The sequence below is a fragment of the Phascolarctos cinereus genome, unplaced genomic scaffold (genome assembly GCF_003287225.1).
Source record: "Phascolarctos cinereus isolate Bilbo 61053 unplaced genomic scaffold, phaCin_HiC Scaffold_1;HRSCAF=81, whole genome shotgun sequence".
NCBI lineage: Eukaryota > Metazoa > Chordata > Mammalia > Diprotodontia > Phascolarctidae > Phascolarctos > Phascolarctos cinereus.
Window position 1 is genome coordinate 99010249 of NW_027555514.1, and position 19728 is coordinate 99029976.

Below are 19728 nucleotides of genomic sequence, written 5' to 3' on the forward strand. Positions count from 1 at the left end.
TCATGACCACAGCTCCTCTCCACACTGGTACTGTGAACCATACCAACGGTAAACAGGCCTCTATTGTCTTGCAACTGTAAGCACTCCTCTCCAGTCAGTAACTGTGATCAGTATTGAAGTTGCCAAGTCACACTGGGTCCTGCACCCAGTGCTAGAACAAGGGTCACCTATAATCTCTTTCTGACAAGGCATTTAATCTTTTCACTTGCTAGCTGTGTGACCCTCAACATGACTCCGTATATTCAATTTTCTCAACTGTAAAATGGGGATAACAATAGCAACTACCTCACAAGGTGGTTGTGAAGATCAAATGAGATAATATTTGTAAAATATCAAATTCCTCCTTCCTTCTCCCTCCATAAAATTGGAAAGACAAAACCATAGTAGCACATATCCTTAATGGCAAGAAGTGGAAGATGTCAGAAACTGCATCTCTTGTTCTGGAATACAGAAATAACTGTAGCTGACTGATTATTTTCTGAATTCTATATGTGGGCTGATGCTGGGGAAGGCAAAGAGTCAATTCCCCACCCAGGGTTTCTAAATCTCTGAAGACTATCAGAGAGAGGCCACTAACTTTCCTGACCTTTAAATAGTTTACTTAGCCATTGACCAGACATTGACTATTGCTACAGAGAAGATGACTATAAGTAATGTTACCAAGGAGACAGTTGTACATATAATCTGTGATTGAATGAAGCAGGAATTAGGAAAATTATAAAGTTCTTCTTGTCAAAGACTTATTAATCACAAAGTTTCATGTACTATGGCACAAACATAATATTAAACTCATTCTACTATTTTTATGTTCCTTCAGAGTTTATATTTATCATTAATTTTTGGGAATTTCAGAAATTTTGCAGCTTTGATAAAATATTTCCAGGAACACTTATTTCTGTGGACCTTTACTTGTCTGGTAGAGTTAAAAGGCATTTGTATTTACTCTGAATTTGAAAATTGTTTTGCATTGTCTCGGCATTTCCTTATCACTTTGGTCCCTCTGTGCTTTGATTTGTCTAGTCTATGCATGGCTCCAGATGACTTCCTTTCTTACCAGCCTAATAGATAAAAATGCTACTGTCCTCAGTGAGATCTTCTCATTTGATTGGTTTCAGTTATTTTGGTAGGTCATTTTTACTTTTTCTTTGGAAACTTGATAATTTGTATAAAATATTTGCACAGTCTGACAAAGAGAATCAACACACATTTGTATCTACACAGATTCTGCTTTACTGCACAATTTAGTAGTATGAGATCTGATTTTAACTTGCTATTAAAAGGCCATTAGTTGCAATTTTTGACTATCAGCAGTTCATATAGGTGGTTAAGTTTTCTATGATGGTCTATCTTTTCCCAAAACTCTCTTTAGGGTACCTTTTACTTCATTGTTCCTCAGACTATAAATAAGGGGGTTTAGCATGGGGTTAAATAGACTATGAAATAGGAGGAGATATTTCTGCTGCTCTTTGTGGTTCCCATGCTCAGGTCCAACGTACATAATGATGGCAGTGCCATAGAAGAACCCTACTACACAGAGATGGGAGGAACAAGTGGAAAAGGCTTTCTGTCTCCCTTCTCTTGACTGGATATGCAGGACTGCCCAGATGATGCGCATGTAGGAGATCACAATTGAGGAAAAGGGTCCAACCAACACAAAAGCTGCTCCAGATAAGACCAAGATCTCATTGATATGGGTGTCAGCACAGGCAAGTTTGAGAATAGCTAAGATTTCACAAAAAAAATGGTTGATTTTCTGGGGACCACAGAAAGGCAATGGAAGTAATAAAATTAGATGGGCCAAGGCCAGAAAGAATCCAAGGGCCCAAGAGATCAGTGCTAGAATGATACACACCTTCCAGCTCATGATAACAGTGTATCTGAGGGGGAGGCAAATTGCTACATAGCGATCATAAGACATTACCACTAGGAGAAGACATTCTTTGTGGGCAAAAGTCAAAAAGAGAGAAGTTTGTGTTATGCATCCTGTATATGAGATGGGTTTGACAGGGTCCAGTAGGTTTGCTAGCATCTGGGGCACAGTGTTACAGGCATAGGAAATGTCAACAAGGGCCAAGTGTGAGAGGAAGAAGTACATGGGGGTGTGGAGTCGAGTCTCCAGACAGATAAGTCCTAAGATGACTCCATTCCCCATTAGAGTGAAGATACACAGCACAGAGAAGAGTCCAAAGAGGAACATTCGCATGTCAGGTCCAACAGGAAATCCCATCAAGATGAATTCTCTCACCATTGTCTGATTGCTAGCCATACTTCTGTGACAGAGACAAAGAGATTGCCAAGATCCAGTAAATGAGAAATGTCTATATTGAGCATTGTGCTATGCATTTGGTGTGTGTAACACTTTTGATGACTTTACTTTGACATTATTGAATTCTTAAGAACTCAATTTCTGTCCAAATGATGTTTCATTTTGAAAGAACCCAGTTACTGGAGGACTCACTATTTGACAAATTTCCTGAGAAAACCAGAGAGAAGTCTGGCAGAAATTACTCCATGAATTAGAAATTAGAAATTTAGTCCATGAATTGATATCATATAACAAATTCCAAATGAATTCATGACTTAGCTAATACAATGTCCCATAATATTAAAATCAGAAGATCAATGATGGAAGTACTTATTGCAACTATGGTTAAAAGATGAACCCATGATAATACAAGGTATAGAAGAGATCACAAAAGATAAAATGGAAAATATTGATTTAAAAGTTTTTGTACAAACAAAATCCTAAGGAGATTGCAATCAGTTGACTGGGAAAAACATTTCTAACAAATTCCTCTTATAAAAGCTGAATTTCCAAGATATGAAACGAATTGATTGAAGTATATCAGAATATGAGTCTTTCACTAATATATAAATGGTAAAAGATATGAGCATTCAACACTCAAAGAAAGAAATCCAAAAGAAAAAAATAGGTATACGAAAATACAAAATTAATAATAGAAAAATGAAAATGAAACATATTTGAGATTCTAGCTCATGTTTATCAGATTGGAAAAAATAATATAAAAATAAATATGAAAATTTATCAGAGGAATTGTAAATAAACAGGCACATCAACACGTGATTGGTGGAGCTATGACTTGATCCAGCCATTCTGGAAAACAATTTGAACAATACGTCAAATGTCACTAAATTGTGTTTATCTATTAATTCTGTAATACTACTACTAGACCTATATCCCAAAGATATCAAAGACAGAGGAAATGTACCTATATGACAAAAGTATTTATAGCAGGTCTTTTGTGGTGGTAAAGAACTAGATTCTAAGGGTTTAATCACCTGCTGGGGAATGGTTGAACAAATTATGGTATGTGACTTTAATGGAACATCACTTCATCTTAAAATGATTAAAGGAATTATTTTGGATAAACGTGGGAAGATTTGTATCAAGTGATCCAATGAAATGAGCATAACGCAGAGCAAAAATTATGTAACAACAATATCGTTTTAGAAGAAAAACAACTAAGAAATATTTAAGAAGTCTAATCAATGTCAACCTTGATTCCATAAAATTAGTCATGAAAAATGCTGCACACATCCTGACAATGAAGTGATGAACTCAAGATGAAGAATGAGACAAATATAGCCAATTGGAGACTTGTTCTGTGTAACGATGAATATTTTTTCAAGGGTTATTTCTTTTCTTGTTCTTTTCTTAGTGGTAGAGTCTTCCTGGGCACAAAATAATTATTAATAGGATTACCAAAATGAGAAGAAAAAGCAAGAAAAAGGATCATTAGCATTTAATTATATATACATATGTGTTTGTGTGTACATATGTATATATGTATATATACATATATATGTTCATATATATATGTAGATGTGTGTGTATGTATATCCCCACAGGTAGGCCATTTTATTTGCCTTCCTCTTCCTTTCTCCTCCTTCCACCTCTTCCTCTGGCTACCATTGATTCTGGAAGTGATTTGTTAATTTACAATACTCAACATAAGCTCATCATTTTTCTGAATCACTTGACCAAAACTCTCTTCGCTGGCTGCTATTTCCATACATGTTCTGTCTTTCTATATTAGAACATGAACTTGTTTGAAAGCAGGGGCTATCTCAGTACCTGCAGTCTCAGAACATAACACATCACCTGGTATATAGCTACTTAATTTTTGATTCATGTTTTGTAACTTTATTTAGGGATTAGTTTCATTCTCAGATTTCTGACTACTGTCAGTTTTGCTATAACAAGTTCCTAAAAATCACTGTGCTGTACCAAATGGTGCAATAAAAACTACAGAGCTTATGAGAAAAATGGAGTTAGGAGAAAAACACTAAAAATTTTTTCAATGACACATATAAAATATAGAAACCTAATAAAAATGTTAGCACAGGTTTATACATGTTAAATGATTAAGAAATACATAAATATGACAATAAATAGTGGTGGTGTCCAAGGCTTTGGACAAGGAAGTTGGGCAATCAGGCCACAATCTTGGGCCTAAGGCTAGAGGTATTATGGGAAGGAGAGGGCAGTAGGGATGGTGTGGACTATCCTTTCTCTTCTACCAACAGCTCCTACAGCACAAGAAGATATATAATAAATATTAAACTTTACCTTAACAAACACCTGAAGTTTGCCTGTGGAAGTGGGCATGGGAAGGGTTGTAGCTTGTGAGTTACTGTGAAGTGGTGTTATCCAGTATTGAAAGACAGCACAAGCAGTGAATTGAGGTAGTTGGTAGAGGTTTGAGGTATGTGTGTTTTGTGTTCAGTGGTTTAGCTGGAGTCAATTTTGTATTTCTCACTGACAAAATCAAAATAAGCATTATAGCAGAAGCAATGGTGTTATTATTATTTTTTTGCTTCACAATTTGATTCCCCATTTTGTTACTTTTTTTTTTTTGCTACTTTCTCACGATATTTTCTGTCACTAAATAACTTAGGTTTAGAGAATGAATTCAATGTAATACAATTCCATTCAACTTTGTTAACCTCTCTCATGTCGAAGATACTCCAATAGGAAATGAAAATACAAAGATAGGTAAGATAGAAATTGATCCCAAGGAACATTAAGTCCTGTGGGAGGAAATGACTATGATTTGAGGAGAGGTGGTGAATGAGGAAGAGAGAAGCTGATAAAGGAATCTGAGGAAAAAATTCAATTCTGAACAGGTTTTTTCATACCTCAGAAGCTATCAATTTGATAGGGACAAAAAGAATCAAAACCCAAGTCTTCCACAGCTAACATCTGACACTTTCTTACTTCATGTATTCTTAGAGTGGCCATTTCATCTCTTATCAGAGAAGATTGATAGCAGATTTCAATTGTCTAGTAACTGTTAAAAGGTTTTTCTTCTAGAAAGCATTGGGGCCAGGAGAAGTGAAAAAGTTAGGGCAGACTAGTCTCTAAAGGGGCTTCTCTCATGACTCTTAATTTGGGTTGATAGCAGCATATTGCCCTGCTATTGGAAGCCACCCCTGTCCATGCTCTGGCCATATGGCTTTCTGACCCCTCTTTGCTTCATCACTGACTCAGAAAGTCCTGGGATATCACCAGCACTATAGGTATAGGATGGTCATGAGAATCAGTTCTGGGAAGGGCCTACAACCTTAGCCCAACTTCTGTGAACCCAGAATCAGAGCCTGAAAATGGGGCTACTTGGAAGTAGTTTCTTAATCTCCATCCCATACCATCCTGTATCATCCAATAAAGCTACAAGCCATCACCTAGTGAATGAAACATTGATACTTACAGCATTGTTAGTCCCATTCTTTCTAGTTTGTTAGACATACAAGTCTCAGAGAAATAGGAAAAGTGAATGCAAACTAGGCCTAGAGATTCAGCTCCCATCAGCAGGTATTGGGGGAGAATTTCATTTTCAGGAGCCCTTACTTCCCCAGCAGATAAGGACTAAGGTAGGAATCAGGTACTTCTTCACTGAGATACACAGAAGAGACACAAGTTTTATTCCTTACACAATTCAACCCAAACTCATCCCTAGGTAATTCTGAAGATTGAGAGCCATTGGAGGGTCTATGAAACCTCATCTCCAACTACTTCCTCACTGCAAGGGAACCAAGGTTTATCTGTTCCAGTCTCTCAGGATCACAAGAAGATGATTTCAGGGGAATAGGAAAGAGCCATGATAACAACACACAGGATAAACACTGGAAACTTCAACAAAAGCAAGTCATAATCTTTCAAGATAACAACAATTAAATTCCCCTGATATTTCATGACTAAGGAGATTGCTCCAACCCCAGAATTGCATAAGTGAATTCATTATTAACTAGGGGAAGTAGATTCAGTAGGCCACTGGAACTTTGCACTGACTTCTGATATTCATCCTTTTCCCCTCTATTGTGGCCTGGGCCCCTTACTACATTTGAGTTGCAATAAAAATGAAGAATTTGAATCCATAATCTATTGCAAATAGATAACTTCATGTAAACAAGCTGAGAGGCTAGATCCAAGAAGTAGGGTACAGAAAGTCTGTGGGGAATGTTAAAAAGTCAGTACAGGGGATTGTAGAATCTATAAAAAATAGTTCTGGTGTCCCAGTGGGACTTGTTAGATTCTCTCTATTAGAGCATTTGATTGGGACACAGATTACTCAGGAAAATTTCCCTTTGAAGAATTTTCCTTTTCTGAAGTTTATACTGAATAAAATCCTTTCCAAAAGTGATGGCGTTCTAAAATATCAGAATCCACCAAATCCTGTCCTCTTACCACTGGAATGGTAGGTGATGGTTGCTAGTAGTGTCCCCATAAGATGTTGTTCAGAAAATCTAAGAACTGGTGATGTTTCAGTTTGAATTAAAAAAAAACCACATCTTTGAGATAAAAAAAACAACTACTCTTTTCTTATACCCACATATACCTGTGGCCAAGTATTATTTTATAAATACAATAAAATAAATAATCTATAAACCAACAAATTCATTAGAATAAGAGATTTGAGCTACCTAGTTTTTGAAAGAAAATGAATTTAATTTGATATAATCACTGTTCCATTTATTAGAGATGCTCATTGACATCAATCAAAGAGGAGCTAAACCAATTTGTGGGAAATTTTCGATCCTATTTTTCAATATTTTTTCTTAGTTCCTTGGTTCCTTGCAGTGAGGAAGTAGTTGGATATGAGGTTCCATAGACCCTCCAATTGCTCTCAATCTTCAGAATTACCTACGGATGGGTTTGGGTTGAACTGTGTAAAGGAAAAAACCCAGATATTTCCTTATCTACAGATAAATTGTGGCTGCTTTTGGCTGTCTCAGCTACTCCAAATTTCAAAGCTTTCTCTACCAAGTCTCTTCCTAAATTAAGACTTTCTTCCCTCATTGGACCTTCATAAGAGCAGCAACCAGTCTTTATATTTTTTTTCCCTCTCCAATCTCCACCATTCTGCCCTTTGACGTTTAGGTCATAAAAGAAGCTGTATATTTCCCCAGGAATCCCCTCTGCTTCTCTATTACAGCCTTTAAGTTTCATAGTGAGGGGAGTAACACTTGGATAGTTCTTCTCTTCCCTAAATTCCTTATTTGGCATCATTTCAAAACCTATCACCATCCTGGTTGCCATCTCCTGCATGCACATGCATTTGACAATCAACCTCTTAAAAAGTCTTTACCATCAATATCCAAGTGTCCAAGGATAGGAAGAGGCAGTTTTCAAGGAAGAAATGCTAGCTACCAACAATCATGAAAATGAATCACCAAACATTTATTAAGGGCTGACTGTTTTTCCAGGCTAGGGAATGTAAGGAAAAAAATGTAAGCTCAAGGAGTTTATATTTTTTAATGGAAGATGAAACCTATACATAAAATAGTACATAAAGGATAAATACATAAACATAACATCAGAGCAGAAGGCACCAGCAGCCAGGTGCCCTGGAAAAGACATTCTGCAGGAGGTAGCAATTGAGCTGAATCTCAAATGAGGCCAGGGTCAGAGATTGGGAAGAAGAGTGTTCCATGTATATAAGACAGCTAATGCAAAGACATTGAGATGAGAGATGGAGTAACATGTATGGAAAAACAAAACAAAACAGAAATTAGACTCGTATGGTTGGATGACAACAAGAATGGTGGAGAGTAATGTATTAAAAGAGAAAAGGGGACTAGGTTATTAAAATCTTTTTAAAATTACAAAGAAAAAAGAATGAAACATTTCCTCCCTAAAGGAATTGTATTGATCTATTAATCTAAAAATGTCTAAATATAAGTAGATGTCTATAGATATTTATACATATACATATATGTTTAGATGTAAATATCTATCAATAGAAAAATTAATAGATGAGATGGATTGATAGATAGACGTCCCATTTCCAATCCCTCCTAAGACTTTGCTGAATATGTAAATATTTCAATTTTACTGCTCAAAAAAAAAAAAGAATTTGGGCAGAGTTGTTCAATCTACCCATCTCAGGTGCGTAGTACCTCTAGGACCTCAGATGGTTCCAAGTGACCTTATTTATGGGTTTGTGTCTCTTCCTGCTCCTCACAGTGGTCCAAGATATTTCAGTATACCGGTCATATTTGTTGACTACTATTGATTCTGTCTCAACCTCAGCACCGCCATCTCTTTCATGGAAATTCCAATCATAAGAGGAAAAAGAGAAGTGTGAGAGGGATAGAGAAAGAACAAAGCACAAATAGTATTCCTGTTTCTTATTGTGCACTTATATCTATCACAAAAATAATCATGAGAACCTAAAAAGGGGAAGGAGAACTTTTTCCTATGTCTAAAACCTGAGAATTTGTTCTACCAGTGTGTCTCTCTGGATAATTTCCTCAGGTCCAGAATATCTCTATGAGACAAGAGAGAGAGGCAAATTTTCCCAGATTACATCTCTCCCATCAGTGGGACATTTTGCAACTCCTGCAAAGTTCCTCAGGGTAACTTAGCTATACATTAAAAGTATTATTATAAGTTCCAAAATTCAACATTTATGGTAATTATGCCATCATTGCTGGCAATCATCATTGTTCCATTTATATCATATCTATAATAGCTTTATGAAGAAACAGTGGCAAAGCCCTAGTTCAGTGATTAGTATGGAAATTAAATGTAGGATATATCATATGCAAACATAGTGTTGGTATAGATAAGCCCTTCATATAGAATTAAATAAACATAAAAGAACAATAAAACTTCTTACATACACCATAGTTAATAATCACATATCACATTATGCACATACCGTGAATACATAAGAAAATAAATTTTCTGAAATTTTCTGACATATTTGAACGCATACTTGATCTTTTTGAGATTTAGAATTATTTTCAACGTTCACCGACCTATAGGCCTGCATTTCCAAACGAGATTAGATATGGTTCAGGCTGGTTATCAATATCTTTAAACATTCTAAATTGTCTCTGTATCCTATGTGTCTCCAAAGAGGAAACAGGAGTCAGGAAATAATCTCTCTCTTTGGGTTCACCCATCCCCAAATGTCTAGATGGAAATTCTCATTAAAAAACAAACCTATCGTTTCATTATGGTTTATAATTTCTCCATCAGCCTCACTACCTTTAGAGCCATTTTCTGGCTCATACAATCCTTTACAACTGGTAAGTGCTCTTTTCCTTAGAGTCCCCCCTGAAAAGCCTGTCCATCATTTCTTAGGATACTATTCTCTTATATGACTTTATGAGTTTATATGACATATACACATGAGTGTGGTAATCAGGGTCAGCACTCTTATCCCCTTCCACCCTATTTTGCTGTAGGGTAAGATAGCTTTCCATACCCAATTGAGTGTGTACGTTATTCCCTCTCACCTTCCCCTACTTCCCTTCCACTGTAAAAGCCTTGTCTGCTTTATGTAAGATAACTTACCCCATTCTACCTCTCCCTTTCTCTTTCTCCCAGTATAAGCCTCTCTCACCCCTTAATTTTATGCTCCAGATATCACCCATTCATCTTCAACTCACCCTATGCCTTCTATCTATCAATCTATGTATACATATAATTTTTTTTCCTCTTCAACTGCCCTAATACTGACAAAGGTCTCATGAGTTACAAATATCATCTTTCCATGTAGGAATGTAAATAGTTCAACCGTAATAAGTCAATTATGAGGGGCAGCTAGGTGATGCAATGGATAGAGCACCAGCCCTGGAGTCAGGAGGATCTGAGTTCAAATCCAGCCTCAGAAATATAACAATCCCTAGCTGTGTGACTCTAGGCAAGTCACTTAACCCCAATTACCCCCCCCCAAAAAAAAAGTCCATTATGATTTCTCTTTCTTGTTTGCCTCTTCATGCTTCTCTTGAGTCTTGTATTTGAAAGTCAAATTTTCTATTCAGCTGTGATGTTTTCATCAAGAATGCTTGAATCCATTAACTATATGAACACAATTACAAAACACTTCTCACACACAAAAAAGTTAGAGCTAAATAATTGGAAAAAAATCAGTTGCTCATGGGTTGGCAGAGCTAATATAATAAAAATGACAATTCTACCTAAGCTAATTTACTTATTCAGTACCACACCAATCAAACTACCAAAAAATTATTTTATAGATAGAAAAAATAATAACAAGATTAATTTGGAATAGCAAAAGATCCAGAATATCAAGGGAACTAATGAAAAGAAATGCAGGGGAAGGTAGCCTAGCCATTTCAAATCTTAAATAGTATTATAAAGCAGCAATCATCAAAACTGCTTAGTACTGGCTAAGAAATAGAGTGGTAGATCAGTGGAATAGGTTAAATATGCAAGACACAGTAGTCAGTGACTATAGTAATGTATTATTTGCTAAACCCAAAGACCCCAACTTCTGGGATAAGAACTCACTCTTTGACAAAAACTGCTGTGAAAACTGGAAAAAAGTATGGCAGAAACAAGGCATAGATCAAAATCTCACACCATATACCAAAATAAAGTCAAAATGGATTCATGATTTAGATATAAAGGCTGATATTGTAAGCAAACTGGGAGAGCAAGGAATAATTTACCTATCAGATTTATGGAGAACGGAAGAATTCATGACCAAACAGGAGACAGAGAACATTACGAAATACAAAATGGATATCTTTGATTATATTAAATTGAAAAGTTTTTGCACTAACAAAGCCAATGCAAACAAGATTAGAAAGAAAGTAGAAAATTAGGAAAGAATTTTTAGGGGCAACTAGGTGGCACAGTGGATAGAGCACCAGCCCTGGATTCAGGAGGACCTGAGTTCAAATCCAACCTCAGACACATAACAGTTACTAGCTGTGTAACCCTGGACAAGTCACTTAACCCTATTGCCTACCCAAAAAAAAAAGTTCTACAACCAGTCTTTCTGATAAGGGCCTCATTTCTAAAATATATAGAGAATTAAGTCAAGTTTATAAGAATAAAAGTCATTCCCAAATTGATAAATGGTCAAAAGAAAGTCCTCAGATGAAGAAATTAAAGCTGTCTATATTCATATGAAAAAATGCTCTAAATCACTATTGACTAGAGAAATGCAAATCAAAACAACTCTGAGGTACCACATCACACCCATCAGATTGGCCAACATGACAAAACAGGAAAATGATAATTGTTGCAGAAGATGTGGGAAAATTGGAACACTAATGCATTGCTGGTGAAATTGTGAAACGATCCAACCATTTTGGAGAGCAATTTGGAACTATGCCCGAAGGGCTGTAAAAATGTGCATACCCTTTGACCCAGAAATATCAGTTCTAGGTCTATATCCCAAAGAGATTATAAAAATGGGAAAAGGACCCACATGTACAAAAATATTTATAGCAGCTCTTTATGTGGTGGGGAAAAAATTGGAAATTGAGAGGATACCCATCAATTGGGGAATGGCTGAACAAGTTGTGGTATATGGATGTAATGGAATACTATTTTCTATAAGAAATGATGAACAGGCAGACTTCAGAAAAAACCTAGAAAGACTTGTATGGTCTGATGCTGAATGAAGTGAACAGAACCAGGAATGTTGTACACAGTAATAGCCACGTTGCATAATGACTAATATTGATAGACTTGGCCCTTAGCAATACAAGGATCTAAGACATTTCCAAAGGCCTTGTGATGGAAAATGCTATCCACAAAGAAGAAAGAACTATGGAGTTTGAATGTAGATCAAAGCATACTATTGGTATTTTTTTTCTTCTGTTGTGTTTTGTTTCCTCTTTCTGGTGGTTCCTCCTATTGGTTCTAATTCTTACAACATCACGAATGTGAAAATATGTTTAATAGGAATGTATATGTATAGCCTATATCAGATTGTATGCCATCTTGGGGAGGGAGGTGGAGAAGCAAGGGGAGAAAAATTTAAAACTCAAAAGCTTATTGAAGTGATTGCTGATAAATAAAAATAAATTTATTTATTTATTTATTCATGTATGTATATATGCATGTATGTATGTATGTACGTATGTATGTAGTTATTTATTTATTTTTAGGCTATTGGGGTTAAGTGACTTGCTCAAGTTCACACAGTTAGTAAGTGTCAAGTGTTTGGTCTGAGGCTGGATTTGTACTCAGGTCGTCCTGACTTCAGGGCTAGTGCTGTAACTACTGTGCCACCTAGCTGCCCCCAAAACAAATTTATTTAAAAAAAAGATTTAAAAAAAAAGAACGCTTGAAAGTCCTCTATTTCACTGAATATCCATTTTTCCCCCTGAAGGATTATACTCAGTTTTGCCAAGTAGGTATTCTTGTCTGTAATCCTATCTCCTTTGCCCTCCAGAATATCATGTTCCCAAACCCTCTGGTCCCTTAATGTAGAAGCTGCTAAATCTTGTGTTATCCTAATTGTGTTTCCTGAGTACTTGAATTGTTTCTTTCTGGCTGCTTGCAATAATTTCTCCTTGATCTGGGAACTCTGGAATTTGGCTACACTATTTCTAGGAGTTTTCCTTTGGGGATCTCTTTCAGGAGGTGATTGGTGGAATCATTCAATTTCTATTTTACTCTCTGGTTCTAGAATATTAGGTCAGTTTTATTTGATAATTTGTTGAAAAATGATATCTAAGCTCTTTTTTTGATCATGGCTTTCAGATAGTCCAATAATTGGAAGCCTTCCCAGCTGCCCATGATTCAGTCCTCTGAGGCCTGCTCTGTGTTAACTGAGGCCTGGTCTTTTGCCTGTGCTCACACTGGGCTTCTCTCCCAACCTTGTGTGATAGACCTTTCTAATCAATCATCCAGGTTGCCTTGGGCTGGAAATTTGTTTCACTTTGTTTTTTTGTGGGTTCTGCTACTCTTGAATTTGTTTAAAGCCATTTTTTACAGGTATTTGGAAGGGTTTAGGGAAGAGCTTAAGCAAGTCACTGTGCAATCTTGGCTCCACCCCCTGCTTTCACCCCTTAGGGGCATTTTGCTCTCTCATGTTTCTTCCCTTAACATCTATTTTGTTGCCATTGTTTAATTGATTAGTCATGTCTAACTCTTCATGATGCCATGTAGGGTTTTCTTGGTAAAGATACTGGAGTGGTATCCCATTTCCTTCTCCAGCTCATTTTACATATGAGATAACTGAGGTAAACAAGATTAAGTGACTTGCCCAGGGTCACACAGCTAACAAATGTCTGAGGTCAGATTTGAATTCAGGTCCTCTGGACTTCAGGGTCAGTGCTTTTTCCTCTGCATCACCTAATTGCCCTATCTATAGATTTGGATATTTATTATGCTGTGGTCATATAGCCTTAATTATGTGGAATTGAATGCAAAAGCTAGCATAAACTCTTTTTAACATGCTGGCTCCATCCCAGGTCTTCTGTGTGGATAGGAATGTTTCTTAAGCATTCAAACCTGTAACTCGTGAGGGAGAAGCACTTACTCAGGCTAACATAATAAAGGTAAGGAAATAAGATGAGATTTCTCTGCCTTGCCAGCTGCAAGATTCATAGTAGCTGTAGGTCCTCATGTATTTCTAAGGGACACTGACTATGGCATGGTGTCAGCACCTCCTACCTGATTCCAATGTGACTACACCAGCATTTCTGGTTATATTTACTGATCAAGCTGCTACTTGCTACATTTCACTTCCATTTTCCCATCCTCCACAAGCATGGCTACATCTGATATGCTTGGAATACATTCTTTACTTCCCTTTGCCTTTGGGAACCAATTGTTCTTTTTGAGGGCCAACAAAAGTGTTACTTTCTACTCATGAGTTTTCCACAGTTTTTCAATTGTTGATGAGTTCTCCACCCTACCTAATACTTTGCATTGACTCATATAGTCTTTATACACACCAAAATTCATTCTCTCCCTCTCTCCCACCCTCACTCCTCTCTTCTTCCCTCTCCCTCTCTTTTGAGAAAAGTATTCTTTGTTGCTTTAAGACCAATGAAAAGACTACACAGTTCTGAAAATGTGATTTTGGTGTTGTATATTGAATTTCATTAACATTGAATATTGGCCATCTTTCAATGGGTAACTAACTCTTGCTGATCTTTTCCTAAGAGTACAAAAAAAAATACCCATGTTGATTGGAATGCTGGGAAAACTGAAAAGCATCAAGGAAGAAATAATAATTAGACATATGCCGTTATGAGGTCAAACTGGGATATGTGACTTGAATGTTGAAGGTAACATTGTAGTAACATTAGAAGAGAACCAAAACTTCCTTTTATAGCTATGAATAGAACAATTCTTTTTTTTTCTCTTTTTAATAGTATTTTCCCCAATTACATGTCAAGACAATTTTTAGCATTCATTTTTACAAGATTTGAGTTCCAAAATTTTTTCCCTCCCTCTTTCCATCCCTCCCCTCCCCTCCTTCCCTCATCTCTTCCTACAATAGTAGGCAATTTGATATACGTTATGCATGTGCTATCATATAAAATATATTTCCATATTAGGCACAGTTGTGAAAGAAGAAACAGATTAAAAGGAAAACAAAACATGAAAAAGAATAATACAAATGAAAAAAAGTATGCTTCCATCTGCATTCAGAGTCCAGAAGTTCTTTATCTGGATGTGGATAGCACTTTCCCTTGTTAGTTCTTTGTACTTCTTTTGGATCATTGTGTTGCTGACAATAGCTGATCATCGCATAATGTTGCTGATACTGTGTACAATGTTTTCTTGGTTGTGCTCATTTCGCTTTGCATGAATTTGTACAAATCTTTCCAGATTTTTCTGAAATGTGCCTGTTCATTTCTTATTGCACAATGGTATTCAATTATATTCATATACCAAAGCTTGTTCAGCCATTCTCCAATTGATGGGCATCCCTTCAATTTCCAATATTTTGCCACCACAAAAAGGGCTGCCATAAATATTTTTTGCCTAGGTATTTTCTCCTTTTTTATAATCTCTTCGGGATACAGAACTGTCGGTGGTATTGCTGGATCAAAGAGTATGCAGAGTTTGGTTGTTCTTTGGGCGTAGTTCCAAATGGCTCTCCAGAATGGCTGGATCAGTTCACAACTAGGAAAATAGTTCTTAACCAATCAAGGGATAAAATCACACAAGATCATTTCAGGCACATGAAATTAAAAGTGCTTCATGAACAAAAATTGAAGTTATGACATGCAAGGAAATAGCTAAATGGGTGGGAGCTTGCCTTTGTAGCAAATTTATTTGAAAAAAGTATGATATCCAAAATATATGAAGAACTAACATAAATATATAAGACCAAGAGCTATTTATCAATGGATAAGTTATCAAAATACGAATAAACCATTCTCAACAGATTGTAAAAGGCTTGCTGAATTACTAATAAGAAAAAAATGGAAATTGAAAAATAATTCTGGTATCTAAATTCAGGACAAGAAAATTTATAAACATGCCTTAAAGGGAGGAAGGGCATGGTCAATATTGGAGGGGTTGTGAAAGGATAAGCATATTGATACACTGTTAGTGAAGCTATGAATTGAGAATTATGCTAAAAATAGCTAAAGTGTCCATATCTTTTCATTAGATATCCTACCTTTTGGTGTATGTCCAAAAGAAATAAAAGATAAATAGAAAAATCCCATATAGACCGATATATTTGTAGCCACATTTTTTTGTAGTTGCAAATTACTGGAAAAAGTGATTGAACTATATCTAAACAAATTTTTGCACGCAAATTTAACATGATATTATTACACTACAATAAATGAAAATGAAAAATACACTTATGTGTGGAAAATACAGAAGCAAAGTGATACAAAATAAACAGAATCAAGAATAAAAATATATACAATGACAAAATCCCCAAACAACAATAACATAAATAAAACTGAACACTACATTTATGAAAACCAGATTTGATTTTGAAAGAGATGAAAAAATGTGCTCCCTAAAAGCTTTAAAGAGGTGATTATTTAAAGGATGTGGAACAATTGAGAAACTAATTCATTGTTGGTGGAATTGTGAAATGAACCAACCATCTTGGAAAGCATTATGGAATTATGCCCAAAGAGTAATTAAACAACCTACACTCTTTGACAAAGATGATTAGGGGAAAAGGAAAAGAAGCTATATGTTCTAAAATGTTTATAGCAGCTTTCTATGTGGTGGCAAAGATTGGAACTTGCAGGGATCCCTATCGATTAGGGGATGGCTGAACAAGTTATTGCATATGATTGTGATGGAATACTACTATGAAAAAAGATGAGCTCAATGATTTTAAAAAAACATGGAAAGACTTGTAGAAAATAATGAAGAGCAAAATTAGCAGAATCAAGAAAACATTGTATACAGTAATAACAATATTGTTTTAATAATGACTTTGAGTGAATAAATTATTTTGTCTAATATAAATACCAAAATTAACTATAAAAGATATATGAAGGAAGATGATATTTGCATCTACAGAAAGAACTAATAAATAGAAGTTTGTATAGAATAAATTAATATATATGTCTGTTTGTTTCTAATGGTAGCTATCTCTAGGGTTAGGGGGGAAGTAAAAAGGGGAAAACTGAAATTTACGTGATAATTTTGTTGTATATTTGAAAGGAATAGCAAGTTGTGCATAATAGATTTGCAGTTTCATGTGCAATCATTTTTTTATTGTACTGTGCTATGGAAATGCATGTTTTATTCCTTAAATTAAAAATAAAATAAATTTTAAAAAAAGATGTTATTAATATGTAACAAAGAACATAAAGTCATAATTGATAGATATGTTGTTTAGTTTTTCTGAATTTTTTTATCTTTTGTAATAAGTGATGGCTTTCCGGGTAGGGAAGGAGCAGGTATACAAGTGATATAAAATAAAAAATCTAACAATTTTTAAAAGAATAAAAATTAAAAAACAGTCATTAATGTATGTACTTTCTTAATTGCCTGCACTAATATCCAAGTTCTGAGGGAAGGGGACTTCAAGTGAGTGTAAATGAGAGCATAGGATGGATTAGCCCATGTCATGGGAAGAAAAATAAGATGAGAAAGACAATAAAGTCAGACATGAAATAATTCTAATAGGGGGCACCAGCAGAAAAAGGCAATATGAGGATTCTGGAGTTAAAAAAAACAAACAAACAGGGTGATTTAATCCAATTCCACTTACTCCTCAAACTTTTACAGAGCCCATAAACTCATTTCTTATTCTTTCCTCCATAAATCAAACACCATGCAGTCTTTCAAATGGGTTGCTCACTCATAAGCAATCTCCTTAGGGCCCCCTTTACCTCTGCATTTCTCAGGCTATAGATCAAAGGATTTAGGGTAGGATTAATGAAGCGTAAAAAAGGAAGAGAATTTTCTGTTGCTTCCCAGAGTTCCTTGAGTTAGGGGCCATGTAAGTGATGATGGCACTACCAAAGAAAAGCCCAACTACACAGAGGTGTGACAAGCAGGTGGAGAAGGCTTTCTTTTGTCCTTCTCCTGACTGGATTCTCAAGATAGCACCAAGGATATGGGTATAGGAGACTAGGACTAAGCAGAGGGGTACAGCTAAGATAAACACACAGGCAACAAAGATGACCATTTTGTGGAGCCAAATGTCTGCACAGGCAAGTTCTAAGACAGATAGTATTTCACAGAAGAAGTGGTTGATTTCCCGAGGCCCACAGAAGGGCAGCCTAAGGAGGAGAAGCACATGGACCAACACCAGAAAGGATACACATGCCCAGGATGTGATAGCTAGTGCAATACACACTCTCCAGCTCATAATGAGAGTATATCTGCATGGATGGCAGATTGCCACATACCGATCATAGCTCATCATTACCAGAAGGAGACATTCTGTGAGGGCAAATGTCAAAAAGAGATTGGTCTGCATTATACAACCTGTAAAGGAGATAGGCTTGGCTGGATCCAGGAGATTTTCCAGCATTTAGGGGACTGTGTTTGAGGCATAAGAGATGTCAACAATAGCCAGTTGTGAAAGGAAGAAGTACATAGGAGTATGGAGTCGGGAGTCAAGACAAATCAGCACCAGGGTGACTCCATTTCCCAGCAGAGTGAAGGTATAGAGTAGGAAAAAGAGCCCAAAGAGAACTAGGTGCATCTTAGGGCTACCAAGAAATCCCAGCAGAATGAAAGCTATCACTGCGGTCTGATTGTTCTCCATAACCCTATGATGAAAACAAAGACATTGGAGAAAGATATTAAAATGCACAGTTTAATTCATATCCACTCAATTCCATGAAGCAAATATCTGCTGATCTTTATTAATCCTTTGTTTTTCTCTTTGGAAATGTGGGCAGAGAGAAGGCTGAAACCAGTGAGAAGTACTTCTAATGATTCTTTAACTTGCTTTCCTAGAAATATTTACAGACTATTTTGATCTGCTATATAATCGTTGCCCTTCCCAAAGTTAAACTTTTTTTAAGGCAATTGGGGTTAAGTGACTTGCCCAGGGTCACACAGCTAGTAAGTGTCAAGTGTTTGGTCCAAGGCTGGATTTGAACTCAGGTCCTCCTGACTTCAGAGCTGATGCTCTATACCACCTAGCTGCCCCCCCCCAATTAAACTTAAAAATGGTCTTGAAATACTGGAAACTACATAAGCATGCAGCTACACAAGTTTACAGAAGTACTAAGTAAATAAACTGTAGCAATGAAAGAAGAGGTTATGCTTCCTGTGAGGGGAAAATATAGCGTTATATTATCTTTGAATGGAAACCAGAACAATAGAGTATTATATTATCTTAGGAAAGGAATTATTGTGGTTTCCCTCCAATCTTCATTAGAGGATGAGTTATTTCAAGATCTTTAATTGGTCCGGGTCAGAAGCAGAAAGAAGTGAGGATTTATTATATTGCCACCCATTAACTGACTGCGTAGATCTGTTTCTAACATTCTGGTCAACAAAGTACATTTACTATTAATCTTGTCCCTGTGAGCCAAGATTAATTGGCAGTGGATGATTCTGCTATTATACATTAAGAATAGGTCAAAGTTCTTAAAAATCTAGGTCACCTTGATGATAATGAGTCACATAATTTTTGTTTTGAGAGGTAACCAACAATTGCATCTAAGCACACTTTCCTAATCTTTCTTTTTTTTTTTTTGCACTGGACAACTTCTCATCAATCTCATAAGCACTCATTTTGCCAGTATAAGTCAAATAGGTTTAAGGTGAGAGAAGTCATATATGTGCTAATTGTCATAGATGTAGAACGTAGTAGGAGAAAAAAATAATTACTGTCATCTTGTGAATGGGAATGGTCACTGAACACTGAAAGAGAGTATCAAATATTCAGTTACTTTCTCACTACGAAGAAGCAGAATGGCAATGGAAATAACATAATTTCACTGCTTCTTTAAAAAATAATCAAACATTTAAAAGCAGAAGAAATACTATACCTATGTGACACTATGAAGGTTAACTTATACCAGATCAATGCT

General features: G+C 36.0%; 1 protein-coding gene and 1 pseudogene across 1 annotated transcript; both read right to left on the reverse strand.

Annotated features, from left to right (window-relative positions):
• Window positions 1-1333: 1333 nt before the first annotated feature.
• On the reverse strand, window positions 1334-2272 carry LOC110216275 (olfactory receptor 2A7-like). The gene has a single exon (XM_020998089.1). The coding sequence runs from the start codon at window positions 2264-2266 to the stop codon at window positions 1334-1336; it is 933 nt and encodes a 310-aa protein (XP_020853748.1). The 5' UTR covers window positions 2267-2272.
• A 15245-nt stretch (window positions 2273-17517) lies between these two features.
• Window positions 17518-18449, reverse strand: LOC110216274 (olfactory receptor 2A1/2A42-like; annotated as a pseudogene).
• Between the last annotated feature and the right edge of the window lie 1279 nt (window positions 18450-19728).

Coding starts and splice junctions, on each gene's coding strand:
- LOC110216275 (XM_020998089.1), bottom strand. CDS start 2,266: ATGGCTAGCAATCAGACAATGGTGAGAGAATTCATCTTGATGGGATTT.